The sequence below is a fragment of the Gopherus flavomarginatus genome, chromosome 1 (assembly GCF_025201925.1).
Source record: "Gopherus flavomarginatus isolate rGopFla2 chromosome 1, rGopFla2.mat.asm, whole genome shotgun sequence".
NCBI lineage: Eukaryota > Metazoa > Chordata > Testudines > Testudinidae > Gopherus > Gopherus flavomarginatus.
This window is the reverse complement of record NC_066617.1, coordinates 271,352,235-271,367,386: the sequence shown is the minus strand read 5'-3', so window position 1 is coordinate 271,367,386 and position 15,152 is coordinate 271,352,235. Positions and strand designations below refer to the sequence as shown.

At 40.7% G+C, this 15,152-nt stretch overlaps 1 protein-coding gene across 17 annotated transcripts in view; it reads right to left on the bottom strand.

The window, feature by feature from the left end:
• The window catches only part of DOCK9 (dedicator of cytokinesis 9), a 347,564-nt gene that overhangs the window by 131,630 nt on the left and 200,782 nt on the right, over positions 1 to 15,152 (bottom strand). For all 17 annotated transcript variants that reach the window (XM_050946717.1, XM_050946719.1, XM_050946627.1 and 14 more), the window contains exons 23-28: positions 14,079 to 14,168; positions 7,193 to 7,308; positions 6,945 to 7,014; positions 6,713 to 6,838; positions 6,415 to 6,486; positions 709 to 855 (exon numbers count right to left, since the gene is read on the bottom strand). In XM_050946717.1, coding sequence (XP_050802674.1) covers positions 709 to 855; positions 6,415 to 6,486; positions 6,713 to 6,838; positions 6,945 to 7,014; positions 7,193 to 7,308; positions 14,079 to 14,168 — 621 coding nt within the window. The remainder of the gene's footprint in view (positions 1 to 708; positions 856 to 6,414; positions 6,487 to 6,712; positions 6,839 to 6,944; positions 7,015 to 7,192; positions 7,309 to 14,078; positions 14,169 to 15,152) is intronic.

Below are 15,152 nucleotides of genomic sequence, written 5' to 3'. Positions count from 1 at the left end.
AAAACTAAAACTTGCATTTTTTATAATATATTCTACACACAGTTTTGCTTAGACAATCTTATTTCTAATTGCAATGAGTATTTAACCTGTTCTTTTATACATCTCTATTTGCATATACAAAAGCATGCTTAAAATGCCTGTGACAGAGTGCAGGCCAAGGGTGAAAGTAACTTAAAGGACATACTGGTGCTCTGGAGTCCTGAGGAGGGGAGCGGGGCCTTAACCAGAAGAGGCATGGCCTCTGCCAGAAGAGGTGGGGCCTTTAAATCCCCAGGCCTTTAAAAATGAGCCAATTAGCCCATTAGTCCAAAACTGATAAAGAGGCAGGAAGGAAATACCAAGAGGACAGAGGGGGGACTAGCAGTAGTTGAACTCACTTACATGGAGGCCTCAGGGGAGGGAGACCTCTGTTCTCCTCAGGTTCTGGGTAGAGTGCCAAAATGGCACAATGGTGCTATAAATAGATGGTTGCATGGGGATTGTTGTGGAAATGGTGGGTGGAACTTAAAATAAAAAAGAGCTAGGTGAAGGCACATCCACTGGAGTCCATGCAGTTTCTGAGAGGAAGAAGGTGGGAGAAGAGCCATGCCCCATTACAATGCCTTATACCATATATGCTGCTCTGTGAGACCTTGTTAAGTGAAAATCCAAGAAAAATAAAATTACTGAAATAATAAGCCTAGAGCCTATATTATTGTGGGTACCTACCTTTATAAAGACAGCAAGACTATGATTTGCATTTTTTGAAGCCTCTGGATTGTCCCTGTACTTCTGAGTGATGTGTGGCATTAGCATATTAACAAATGTTTCTACCGCATGGTGAAAAGAAGCAGGAAATCTCTGGTTTCGTAACAACTGGAAAAATAATTTAAAATACACATTTAGAATTTTAAATTTCCCAAGTGTTGAGGGAGGCCAGGCCCTGAATAACTGGCAATATGGCGTGGGGTTAAAAGTTTACATTCTCAGGCCTCCCATCGCCCTCAAATTGCCCCTTAGATTAATCAATATGTTCCTTTAAAGCTAAATGATTACATGTAATCATTTATCATTTTCTTTTGTTCATGGTATAAAATGTAATCGAGCAAAGGGGGGCTCTGTAGTGTGGGTAAAGGATATAGTTTAATTAAAGGATCCGGTACTTAATGAATTGTAAATGATGAATTGTGGCACCTGTGAACATCTTTGTAAACAAGTGGGGTATATAAGGTGGGGAAGAGGATAGTGATGTGTGCATGATCTGAGATTGTATATCTCCTTGCACCTTATTTGACTCAAATAAAGATACTTGCTTCTCCACTCCGGTGTGGTCATTGGGGATACGCACACCGGGCAAACGAACCCCAACTGTTCCCCCCCCTTCAACAAAAGTAACCTTGCATATGGCAGACATGGTAAAGCTATTCCTCAAGTTCATTTAGGAAAGAAGAAATGGGAGAAAACAATAGCTAAAATTAAAATGATGAAATACTCTGGTTCTGATGAAAAAAATCGAAGTTATGAAAAATTCAGAAGCTTTTTGTGAACCTTTCTGGACTATGAAAAAGGCCAATTCTGGCTGAGAAAAGTTTTGAATGAAGAATTTTAACCAGCTCTAGTTTCTATCTGCAGAATTATTTAGAACCCAATGTAGAAAGCAATTTTCTTTTAAGATAACAAAGCACATGTATGTAAGTATGGAACTTGAAATCATTAGGTGTTTCATCATAGAAGCATATTGAAATTGCTTTCATGGCAAAACCTAAAACAGATTTCCAATTTTAAAGGCATCGTTAAGGGCAGTAATCTAGAAATCAGTTATTCTAATTCTTACTTAAGTTACCCAGCTACACATACCTTAGTTATCTAGTCATTCCCAATAAGTCCCTTGACCAAACACATATGGGCTTGTCTACATCAGAAAGTTGCAGCGCTGGTGAGGGAGTTACAGCGCTGCAACTTAGGAGGTGTACACATCTGCAGGGCACCACCAGCGCTGCAACTCCCTGTTTGCAGCGCTGGCCGTACTCCCGTTTTGTCTCGGGTGTAGAGGATCCAGCGCTGGTGATCCAGCGCTGGTAATCAAATATAGACACTTACCAGCGCTTTTCTTGACCTCCGTGGAATAAGCAGGTATCCCAGCATACCTGAGGAAGCCTCTGGTAATCAAGCTGGTCTCCTTCCCCGGTTTGCTCTCGCGTTCCCCGAACCCCGAGCAAGCAGGTCTCCTTCCCTGCGGTTTGCTGGGTGGTTCCGGGAACGCGAGAGCAAACCGGGAAAGGAGACCAGCTTCGCCGCGGTTTGCTCTCGCGTTCCCCGAACCCCGAGCAAGCAGGTCTCCTTCCCTGCGGTTTGCAGGGTGGTTCGGGAACGCGAGAGCAAACCGGGAAAGGAGACCAGCTTCGCCGCGGTTTGCTCTCGCGTTCCCCGAACAAGCAGGTCTTCTTCCCTGCGGTTTGCAGGGTGGTTCCGGAACGCGAGAGCAAACCGGGAAAGGAGACCAGCTTCGCCGCGGTTTGCTCTCGCGTTCCCCGAACCTCCCTTGAAGCCGCCCAACAGCGCTGCAGTGTGGCCACATCTAACACCACTTGCAGCGCTGGTTGCTGTAAGTGTGGCCACTCTGCAGCGCTGGCCCTATACAGCTGTACTAATACAGCTGTAACAACCAGCGCTGCAAAATTTTAGATGTAGACATGGCCTATGTTGCTGTTTTGTCAGCTAGTTGTCTCAGGCGAAAATGTGGCTACTGTGAAAAAGAATATCCTCCAATATTGCACCATTTTTTCTATCATCCTTTTCAACTCAGGCCTCACCCATATGGCTCAACTGTACCTAAGGTGTCATCACTGATCATGCACTCTCCTCCCACATCTTCTATAGCTGTATACCTGGGTTATTTCATCTCCAAAATATTTCTACTTTAATACACTATTTAGACTCTACCTCTGATGAAATTCTCACCTTGCACAGCACAGCCCAAATGTCAGGCGGACCACGTCCACGCAGGCGCAGCTTGTGCATGCCCATTGACTGTTCCACCCTGGGACCAGGAATTCCTGTCAGCGGGCCTGCATCTCAGAATGGTGTTTGCTTTTTTTGCAACAGTGTTACACTGTTGACTCATATTTAGCTTGTGATCCAGTATGACCCCCAGTGTTACAGTGTTGACTCATATTCAGTTTTTGATCCACTATAACTCCCTTTCTGCAGTACTCCTTCCTGGTCATTTCCCATTTTGTATGTGTGCAACTGATTGTTCCTTCCGAATTGGAGTATTTTGCATTCGTCCTTCTTGAATTTCATCCTATTTACTTCAGACCATTTTTTCAGTTTGTTCAGATCATTTTGAATTTGAATCCTATCCTCCAAAGCACTTCAATTCCCTCTCTTCCCCCATTACAACGCTTGGTATCATCTGCAAACTTTATAAGTGTACTCTCTATGCCATTATCTAAATCATTGATGCTAAATCTTAATTTCTGTCTTCCTCTGTCATTGGTATTATCACTAGCTGCTTTAATATAAACCATATGACATCATTATGCTTTTGTTTTCTGTAATTTATAGATTACATACCCAAAGTGTTAGTATAAAAATATTATCATGGCGTTGAAAGCTATCTATGTCTCACAGGACCTGAATAGCTCAAGAGGGAATGTTACAGTCATTGAACCTGAGCAACATCAAGACGAAGCAGAAATCTGAAGTTTAAAAAAGGAGGCATGTTGCTCAAATCTGATTTTGTCAAAGGGTGTTTCCTCTTTGGGGGAAATATAATCTGAGTACAGCAGAATATTCAGTAGCCAATGAAACTATTTTAAAAACAAAATAATTCACACATGCACATTCTTGTTGCGATGAGAGCGTGATTAATGGTGATTAACAATAGGTGACAATAGGGTTAGAAGGGTCTGGGCTGCAGCAAGGGAAGGGGTGATTATTGGTAGGGGATGGTTGACCAAGAGTGGGAGGCGGTCAGGTGATGGGAATGGATGGGAGCTTGGTGAAGTGGGAGGAGAGGGTAGACACTGGGCAGGGGGACATGAGGTGAGTGACAGGAGGTGAATAGGGGCAGGGGCTCCTGTCAGCCCCACAATGTCCCCTCCTGTGTGTGTGCCAGGATCAGGGGGGATCTGGGCAACTCTTCCAACCTTCATCTGTGTGTCCAAGAATTTTGTTGGGAGGTGGGGTGCTGCCCATCTACTGCGGTCTGACTGCCTTTCCCCCGCTCTATCCCCCTCTTGTGTAAAAGGTTCTTTGGTGTCCCTTGCTCTTCGGGGGTTACCTGAGCCCCTCTCCCTATTCTACCATGTGAGCTGGGACCTGGGGGCACTTGCCCTTTCCCTGCCCCTCATGTGAGCCAGGATCTGGGAAAGCCCTTCCCACTGCGTGGAGAGATGAGAACATGCGTACTGGGATCATGAGCCAAAAACATGTTTCTGACACTGGGGTAAGCAGTTGAGAATGGGCATGCTTAATGGATCTCTCAGACTATCCAGCACTGGACTGGGGAGGTTGGAGGGGGGAGGGGAACAACTATTGACATGAATGGAGGCGTTCACACATCTCAGAGCTATTGTTCTGGGCTGTATTTATCTCCATGGGGTGTTCTAATTTAGCTGAGACCATCACACTCACACCTCTCAGAATCTCCTATCAGCATTTGATGATGATTAATTTAATAAATAGCATAGCAGAGCTCTGCTGAAGTTAAGACTCAGAAGATGTTTTCTGTTTAAAGAATGATTCTTCTAAGTGTTTTACCATTCACATGTGTACCTGGATTGTCTTGATAGTTACTGTGTCACTATGGGGCCACAGGGTACGGTTAGTGATTCAAATTTAGGGTAATTTATGTAAGAAGTATCTGAGATACAGCCTCCTTCCTTCCTTCCAAAACAAAAACTTTTCTTCAAAGTTCACAGATACCTTTTTGTGTGAATTTTGTAGGTGTTGTGCATCTGGCTTATAAAATATAAATTGCTTAATTGGACCGGAAGGGGAGGGTGAGCTGAGTGGCTGGGAGAGTACATATTGTGGGGAATAATTGTGGAGGGAGGGAGGCATAACGCTCATCAATCACAAGCTTAAATTTACTGTAACCAGCATGTAATACAACTGTCAAGCTCTTGGGACACAGACCATGTCTAAGATTTCTCTCAATAGCTTATTAGCAACTACACACTTTAAACATTTCAAAGCACATCTATTACCCCCATTCTACTGCAACAAACTGTACGAGAGGAGAGGGAGCACTTGGGACTCATGCAGCAAGTGTGTGACCTAGCGGGTACAACAGTGGACTGGGACTTGGAAAACCTGGGTTCTGTTCCTAGCTCTGCCACTAGCCCGCTAGAGGACTTTAGACTTCACTTCTTTGTGCCGCACTGTGTACAAGGGGAATAATGATGTTTCCCTCCTTGCGACCTACTGATGAAAAGTGCTTTGTAAGAATTAGGTATTATTAACATTATCTGTTCATAAGAGTGTCTGAAGTGCACATCAATAGGATAATTAAAAACTGCCTAACTCCCACCAACAGCATTTCTTTTTCTGTTCACAAAACCAGAAAATTAAAAGGCAAAAAAAAACTTACTTAATCCAGAGTTAAGTTTGCCTGGCAATAGCGTGTGCCCTTAAAGAACATAGATTCAGAAAAACTTGTGAAAACTAGGAAATACAGAGTTAAGGTATGCATCCACACAACCCTAATTCTGTCCTCTTTGAGTGATGCCCCAACACACCTATAACACATACTTACACTCTGCCTTTGCCCTGTACAGAACAAGAACTACTTACACTTCTACACTTAGCCTACTCCACAGAAAGAACACATCTGCTAAATTTTACGAGTCCTTCAATCCCTTTTACAACACCTTTACCCTTACGTACACAATGACATCTAAGGGCTTGGCTACACAAGGCAATGCTGAAATGAGGCGTACTGGATCTCTCACAGTAGCATGCACTTTTCCTTTGATCACACACGCGGGGGTCAGGGAGAGGGCCTCACACACATCCCCAGAGAGACACAGTCCCCTCAATTGTCTCATATCAGAATTACAACTCTTCCAAGCTGCTTTATTTCTCTAACATTCACTACAACTACACCTAACAGTGAATGCAGCTGGAGTGCATGCACATAATCATCAGTGGCTCTTACCAGCTTCAGTGAGGCAGAGTTAAGGTTGCACAGATGTGTACCTTTAACTCTATTTCCTGGTTTTCAAAAATTTGTATTTTGCTGAACTCAGTGTTCTGGAAGGGCACAAACTATTGCCAGGCATCCTTAACCCTGGGTTAACAAAGTGTTTAGCTATTTAATTTAAGTCTAGTTAGTGTTCTTATATACAGCAAAAACATGTAATAAAAACTGATGAAGGCGGAAACTGTGCTATAAAAGACTCTGAATGGTCTAAATATAAGTCTACATACCTTTATTTTAGCATTTTCTATCAAATGCTGAGCCATTGATTTTATCAGAACTTCAAAGAAAAACCACGAATACTGAAAAGAAAATCAAATTAGTGCATTATATAAAACTGCGAAACTAGTCTACAATTTCCAAACTAAATTAGTCTTTTTACAGCCAATGAAAACCTGGATACAACTAGCTATTTACAACATCTGCTAGGAAAGATGACATTGTTTTTTTTTAACAGTTCAATTCTGAGGATTAGGCTCTGTTTTATTAGAAACAAGAAGGAAAAAGTAAAAGTTTTTCAACAAATACCTTAAGCAGCTTGTTGCTTGTAAGAAAGTCAGCAGATGGTTTAAGAATTGTTGTCATGGATTTGGTCAGTTCTTCATGTACAGTCTTATATTCAGAAGCAATATAAGGCTCAGCTTTATAAGCATACTTGCAGGAAAAAGAAAACAGAATGTAACATGGAATTTAAATAAATGCAACTGACTATTTTTAATGTGATTATTTTTAAAGAAGCACATTGTTTTATTTTGTATACCTTGACGTATGACCTCAAGTAGCTATCCAATCCTTCTTCATGGCACTGTGCAACAATATGTATAATAACCCTAAAAAAAGATAGAAACCAACAATAAACATAAAACTGCAGAAAAAAATTATGTTCTGCTGTCACAAAAATGTGTACTTTGATTAAAGATCAGTTCATTTCTGCAACTTACTACCACAGAGAAATCTGGGGCACAAACCATTAATCATTTAAACACACTGACCACTCAAATTCTTTACCTTGTCACATTGACTGTAACTTCCTCTTGAGTAGTTCTAGTGAGAACTCTAAACAATTGGTTTAGAATTGTAGGCAGGAAAGCTATCACCACATGGCCCTCCATAGCATGAAGACTCTAAGAGAAAGAAAGAGAGTAGTAATATTACTTCCTTGTAGTCAAGCCATTTAATGTTATTTTCAAAACTCCTCTACAATCTACTTAGAAAAAGAACTTTCCCCTTCACGAAAAGGGGAAAAGGGAGGATCTGGGAAATTATAGACCAGTCAGCCTAACTTTGATACCTGGAAAGATACTGGAAGAAAATTATTAAACAATCAATTTGTTCAAATCTGGAGAATAAGGTGATAAGTAATAGCAATTATAGATCCAACTTAATTTCCTTCTTTGATAGGATTACTGGCCCAGTGGAAAAGGGGAAAGCAGTAGGAATCATATAATTGGACTATAGTAAGGCTTTTGACCCAGTCCCACATGGCAATCTCATAAGCAAACTAAGGAAATGTGGTCTAGATTAGATTACTATAAAGTGGATTCAAAACTGATTAAAAGCCTGAACTCAAAGAGTAATTAACAATGGTTTGCTGTCAATGTGGGAGGACATATCAAGTGGAGTTACACAGTGGTCTTTCCTGGGTCCAGTACTATTAAATATTTTCACTCACAACTTGGATGATGGAGTGGAAAGTATGCTTATAAAGCTTACAGATTACACCAAGACAGGAAGTGTTGCAAGCATAGGATTAGAATTGAAAATGATCTTGATAAATTGGAAAATTAGTTTTAAATTATTAATATAAATTTCAATAAAGACAAGTGAAAAGTACTACACTTAAGGAAAAAATCAAATGCACAAATACAAAGTAGAGAATATCTAGTTAGGCAGCAACACTACAGAAAGGATGGGGTTACGGTGGATCACAAATTGAATATGACCCAACAGTATGATGCTGTTACAAAAAAGGTAAATGTCATTCTGAGATGCATTAACAGAAGTGTTGTATATAAGACATGGGGTGGGGGATTAATTGTTCTACTTAATCAGCACTGGTGAAGCCTCAGCTGAAGTACTGTGTCCAGGTTTTGGACATCACAAGCAAGAACAAATTGGAAAGAGTCCAGAAGAGAGCAACAATAATGATAAGAGGTTTAGAAAATGAGCCCTAAAAGGAAAAGTTGAAGGAACTAGGCAAGTTTAGTCTAGAGAACAGAAGGCTTGGGACCGTGTTCCTGTCATCTAATAAACCTTCTGTTTTACTGGCTGGCTGGGAGTCACGGTGAATCGCAGGAAGTGGGGGGTGCAGGGCCCTGACTCCCCCACACTCCGTGACACCATGGATCTATATAGAGGCAATATGATATTTTTCTGTCTTATTATCTATCCCTTTCTTAATGATTCCCAACATTCTGTTCGCTTTTTTGACTGGCATGGATGTTTTCAGAGAATTATTCACAGTCACTCCAAGATCTCTTTCCTGAGGGGTAACAGCTAATTTAGGCCCCATCATTTTATACGTATAGTAGGGATATTTTTCAATATGCAGTACTTTGCATTAATCAACATTGAATTTCATCTGCCATTTTGCTGCCTAGTCACCCAGTTTTGAGAGCTCCTCTTGTAGTTCTTCACAGTTTGCCTGGGACTTAACTATCTTGAGTTGTTTTGTATCACCTGCAAATTTCACCACCTCACTGTTCACCCCTTTTTCCAGATCATTTATGAATACGTTGAATAGGACTGGTCTCAGTATAGACCCCTGACGGACACCACTATTTACCTCTCCCCATTCTGAAAACTGATGACTTATTCCTACCTTTTGCTTTCTATCTTTTAACCAGTTACCAATCCATGAGAGAACCTTCACTCTTATCCCATGACTGCTTTCTTTGCTTAAGAGCCTTTGGTGAGGGACCTTGTCAAAGGCTTTTTGAAAATCTAAATACACTATATCCATTGGTTTATTTATGTGTCTGACAATTTTGATCTTTACTATAGTTTCAACCAGTTTGCCCGGTACTGAAGTCAGACTTACTGGCCTGTAATTGCTGGGGTTACCTTTTCAAAACTTGGCATCACATTAGCTATCCTCCAGTTATTTGTTACATAAGCTGATTTAAATGATGGGTTACAGACTAGTTAGTATTCCTGCAATTTCCCATATGAATTCCTTCAGAACTCTTGGGTGAATACCATCTAGTCCTAGTGACTTATTACTGTTTAGTTTATCAATTTGTTTCAAATCCTCCTCTAATGACACCTCAATCTGGAATAGTTCCTCAGATTTGTCACCTAGAAAGAATGGCTCAGGTTTGGGAATCTCTCTCATCCTCAACTGTGAAGACCAATGCAAAGCATTCATTTAGTTTCTCCGCAATGGCCTTATCATCCTTGAGTGCTCCTTTAGCATCTCGATTGTCCAGTGGCTCCACTGGTTGTTTAGCAAGCTTCCTGTTTCTGATGTACTTAGAAATTTTTTTGCTATTACTTTTTGAGTCTTCGGCTACCTGTTCTTCAAATTCTTTTTCGGCCTTCCTAATTATATTTTTACATTTCATTTGCTAGAGTTTATGCTCCTTTCTGTTTTCTTCACTAGGATTTAACTTAATTTTTAAAGGATGCCTTTTTGCCTCTCACTGATTCTTTTACTTTGTTGTTTAGATATGGCGGCTCTTTTTTGTTCCTCTTACTATGTTTTTTAATTTGGGGTATACATTTAAGTTGAGCCTCTATTATGGTGCCTTTAAAAAGTTTCCATGCAGCTTTGCATGGATTTTACTTTTGGTGATGTACCTTTTAACTTCTGTTTAACTAACCACCTCATTTTTGTGTAGTTCCCCTTTCTGAAATTAATTGTTATAGTGTTGGGCTGCTGTGGTGTTTTCCCTGCTACAGGGAGGTTAAATTTAATTATATTATGGTCACTATTACCAAGCGGTCCAACTATATACACCTCTTGGCCCTGATCTTGTGCTCCACTTAGGAGTAAACCAAGAATTTCCTCTCCTCTTGTGGGTTCCAGGACTATCTGCTCCAAGCAGCAGTCATTTAAGGTGTCAGAAACTCTCCCTGCATTCTGTCCTGAGGTTCTATGTACCCAGTCAATATGGAGATAGTTGAATCCCCCATTATTATTGAGTTTTTTATTTTAATAGTCTCTCTAATCTCCCTGAGCATTTCACAGTCACTATCACCATCTCGATTAGGTGGTCGGTAACATATCCCTACTGCTATATTCTTATTATTCAAGCATGGATTTTCTTATCTATAGAGATTCTAGAGTACAGTTTGGTTCATTTAAGATTTTTTCTTCATTTGATTCTATGCTTTCTTTCACATATAGTGCCATTCTGCCACTCAGCACGATCTGTTCTGTCCTTCCGATATATTTTGTACCCTAATATTACTGTGCCCTGTTGATTATCCTCACTCCACCAAGTTTCTGTGATGCCCATTATATCAATATCCTCATTTAATACAAGGCACTCCTGTCATAACCTTAGTCCCAGATTTGGACCTTAGCGTCCAAAATATGGGGGTTAGCATGAAAACCTCCAAGCTTAGTTACCAGCTTGGACCTGGTACTTGCTGCCACCACCCAAAAAATTAGAGTGTTTTGGGGCACTCTGGTCCCCCTGAAAAACCTTCCCTGGGGACCCCAAGACCCAAATCCCTTGAGTCTCACAACAAAGGGAAATAATCCTTTTTCCCTTCCCCCCTCCAGGTGCTCCTGGAGAGATACACAGACACAAGCTCTGTGAATCCAAACAGAGTGACTCCCCCTCTCCGTTCCCAGTCCTGGAAACCAAAAGCACTTTCCTATTCCCCCAGAGGGAATGCAAAATCAGGCTAGCACATCCAACACACAGATCTCCCCCTGATTTCTTCCTCCCATCAATTCCCTGGTGAGTACAGACTCAATTTCCCTGAAATTTCCCAGTAAAGAAAAACTCCAACAGGTCTTAAAAGAAAGCTTTATATAAAAAGAAAGAAAAATACATACAAATGGTCTCTCTGTATTAAGGTGACACAATACAGGGTCAATTGCTTAAAAGAATATTGAATAAACAGCCTTATTCAAAAAGAATACAAATTAAAGCACTCCAGCACTTATATTCATGCAAATACCAAAGAAAAGAAACCATATAACTTACTATCTGATCTCTTTATCTTTACACTTAGAAACAGAAGACTAGAAAGTAGAAACTACTTCTCCAAAGCTCAGAGAAAGCAGGCAGACAGACAAAGACTCAGACACAAACTTCCCTCCACCCAGAGTTGAAAAAATCCGGTTTTCTGATTGGTCCTCTGGTCAGGTGCTTCAGGTGAAAGAGACATTAACCCTTAGCTATCTGTTTATGACAACTCCAGTTCACTCATATTATTTAGACTTCTAACATTGGTATATAAGCATTTTAAAAGCTTGTCACTTTTTAGCTGTCTCCTATTACATGATGTAACTGAATAAGACTTTTTTTCATTTGACTGTTTCTCATCAGATTCTAACTGTATTTCATCTTCCATACTCTTCTCCTTACTAGGACATAGAGCAGGGGTTGGCAAACTTCAGCACGCAGCCCATCAGGCTAATCCGCTGGGAGGCCACGATACGTGTTTATGTTGACCGCCTGCAGGCATGGCCCCCCGCAGTTCCCAGTGGCCGCAGTTCACTGTTCCTGGACAATGGGAGCTGCAGGAAGCCCCATGCCACAGGGCTGTGCTGGCCACCACACATTTCCCTCTGCTTCAGTTGGATGTTCTTCTTATCTGAGGCTTTCATCTTCCTCAACTGACCACGGATGGGACCGTTCTACTGTGTCCCAGAAAGTCTCATCTCTCATGGGCGGCTCCAGGCACCAGCACGCCAAGCGCATGCCTGGGGCAGCAAGCCCCGGGGGGCGTTCTGCCGGTCGCTGTGAGGGCGGCAGGCAGGTTGCCTTCGGTGGCTTGCCCGAGGAGGGTCCGCTGGTCCCGCGGCTTCAACGGACCTCCCACAGACGTGCCACCAAATCCATGGGACCAGGGACCTCCTGCAGTCAAGCCGCCGAAGGCAGCCTGCCTGCCGTTCTTGAGGCGGCAAAATACCTAGAGCCACCCCTGCATCTATGTACCTCTCTGTCTCCCTTAGCTTCTCCAGCTCAGCCACCCTGGTCTCCAAAGCCCGTCCATGATCTCTGAAGGCCAAGAGCTCCTTGCACCGAATGCACACATACGCCACCTTCCCATAGGGCAGGTAATCATGCATTGGGAGCAATAAATTATGATAAAGTGCAGTAGGGAACCTCCAGCAAGGTCTACATGGACCAGTCAATGCAGTGATACTCGAACCTCAGTGGTTCAGGAGCCAAATTAGCAATCAACATTACTCAAAAGAGCCCCAGTAGTGAGAGTTCATTGTTTCATTTACTATAGTATTATATATTCATATTTAAATAGTATGACAAGGAAAATATATATATAATTTTCACAGCAAAATGACTGAACAAGTATTATTTTATCAACTGCAATGGGTTAATAACATGGTAAAAGCATCCTGACTGGTTAATACTTAGATTGGTTAATAATTAAGTCATACAGTATTTTAATAACATATGCTGCAAAGAACCACAGGAGACACATTAAATAGCATCTTGCGGCTTAAGAGCTACGTTCTGAGTATCACTGAGTTAATGCATACACGTTACTGGAATTCAGAAATCACATCCCTGTAGTCTGCATTACTGCTCCATGTAGACAAGCCCTTAGATACAAGAAATTACCTCTGTTTTTCTCCTCCCCATCAGTGTTTACTGACTGGATAAACATTGATTTCATTTATTTTGTATCTGAGTGTTTTATTTGTGATTATTGGTTAAAACTGAAATTTGGAAGCCCTATATACTAAATATAATAATACTGCTGTGTATTTATTTGGCACTTGACATTTTATGATTTAAAAATAAATTCAGGATAGGAGGATGGTTTTGTGGTTAATGCACTTCACTGGGACACACAAGAGCTGGCTTCAATTCTCAGCTTTTCCAGACTTTCTGCATGACATTGGGCAAGTCACACCATCTGTGTGTCTCAGCTCCATATTTAAAATGTACATAAAATACTATTTCCTTTCTTCCACCCTTCCTAAGCTTTGCTTATTTAGACTGTAAATTCTTTAGAACAGGGATAATGTCTTACTGTGTGTGCACAGTGTCCAGGCACACTGAAGACCTAATCTCAGTTGTACCTTTGAGGGTAAAGTAACAAATGATAAATACGTTACAAACATCCATTAATTTAGCCTTACTATATTTCTGTGATGCAGACAGTCATCCTCTGTGAAGCACAAGGAGATTAAGGTGACTTGTACAAGTCACACAGAAAATTGACGGAAAAGCCAGGAATAGCACTAGGTCTCTGGACTCCAAGTCCTGTGCCTTAACCACAATACTATTTTTCTGCTCTCCAGGGGCAACACGCTGAAGCTGATGTTTTGTTAACCTTAATGTAGTCACGTTGGCCAAAATGCAGATGCATAAAGTTTGGCCCCCAAATCCATATTTCAGCCTCTTAAAAAGTGGCTTGATTTTCTGAGGGGCTAAGTACCCATAATTAAGTCAACAAGAGCGGCATATACTTAAAAAAATAAATAGATTTAGGTGCTGGGCCTTCAACATCTATTTTAAAATTCTGGCCAATTTGGCTAAATTAACATTCCTGTGGGAACCTTACTTTTTTGTTCAAGCTATATCAATCTTGAGAGAAGGTGGCTGAGGTGATTGTGGGCTAAACTTAGCCAAACTCCATCATTATCACACCCTGATTTGAAGCCCCACCCTCAACTGATAGGACCACAGTCCTCTCCCCGATTTCCCAATTTTATTAAATCTGTTATATCACTACTGTTTTGTACCTTAAGATACTTTACAAGATCAGTTCCTAAGGCCTGGGCTCCAGACTCCGTTTTCTGACAGTACTCAAAAAAATTGTGTAAGTGCTGGTCCTACCAAAACCAAGAGAACCAAAGTTAATCAGCAATAACAGAAGTTTACTTCCATAATCAAAAGAGGAACAAAGTAATATATACACATTATGTGTACATATTATATATATATAAAAATTAGTTTCCAGTTAGCACTTCTAAGTGCCAGTATAAAATAGGTGCATAACAAACAGACAACTTCAACCACATTAAATGGATCCATTACTGAATAATCATTGCACAAAATGGCACGTGTATTTCCTTAAAAATAATTGACAGGGAGAAAAAAAAATACTACAGTTGCCCTGATTAACAGTAAGAAGCATGTACTGTCTAAATCCTGTATTTGATTCTACCAGTACAGAACCCAAAATACTAATCCAAAATACAGTAATCTACAGATACAAATATATGTGAAGACAGTCACATCCAGCAGTGCAAAAGTAACTACAGTTTTTGTTTTGTTTTTAAATTTTAAGTAAATGTTTTTAGTATTTGTCAAAAATGTCAACTGAGTAGCTGAGATTAAAATCATATTTATCTTCAGATCAATACAGTAAACCTATTGTCCATGCAGCTTTCTCACATTGTCATGCTTTTATATCTCAAGATGACCCGAAAGAACCACTTTTAGCTGTAAGACGGGAGATCATTCTTCATGACCATTCAGTCCTTCAGCTCTCTACTTGCACTGCCAACAAGCATGTCAGTTAACACTGTGATGGTTTTAATGTGAATAACTGGAATTGGATTGAGACTGGCACTTTTTACTTTAGTTAAAAAAGGGACTGGACTCAAATGTGAACAGATGACTTAGATAAAAGGCTTAGTATTCTGGACAATCATTTTAAAATCCATCGCAGCATACAGTATGTTTTATATATTAACTATGGGGAAGATTTTCAGAGGCACAAAATGGGAGTTGGAAGCCTTTTGTGTATTTCTTTTGTATCTTTTGTGTGTCTGAAAATCTCCTTTATATATTGCATTCATGCTACAAAGACA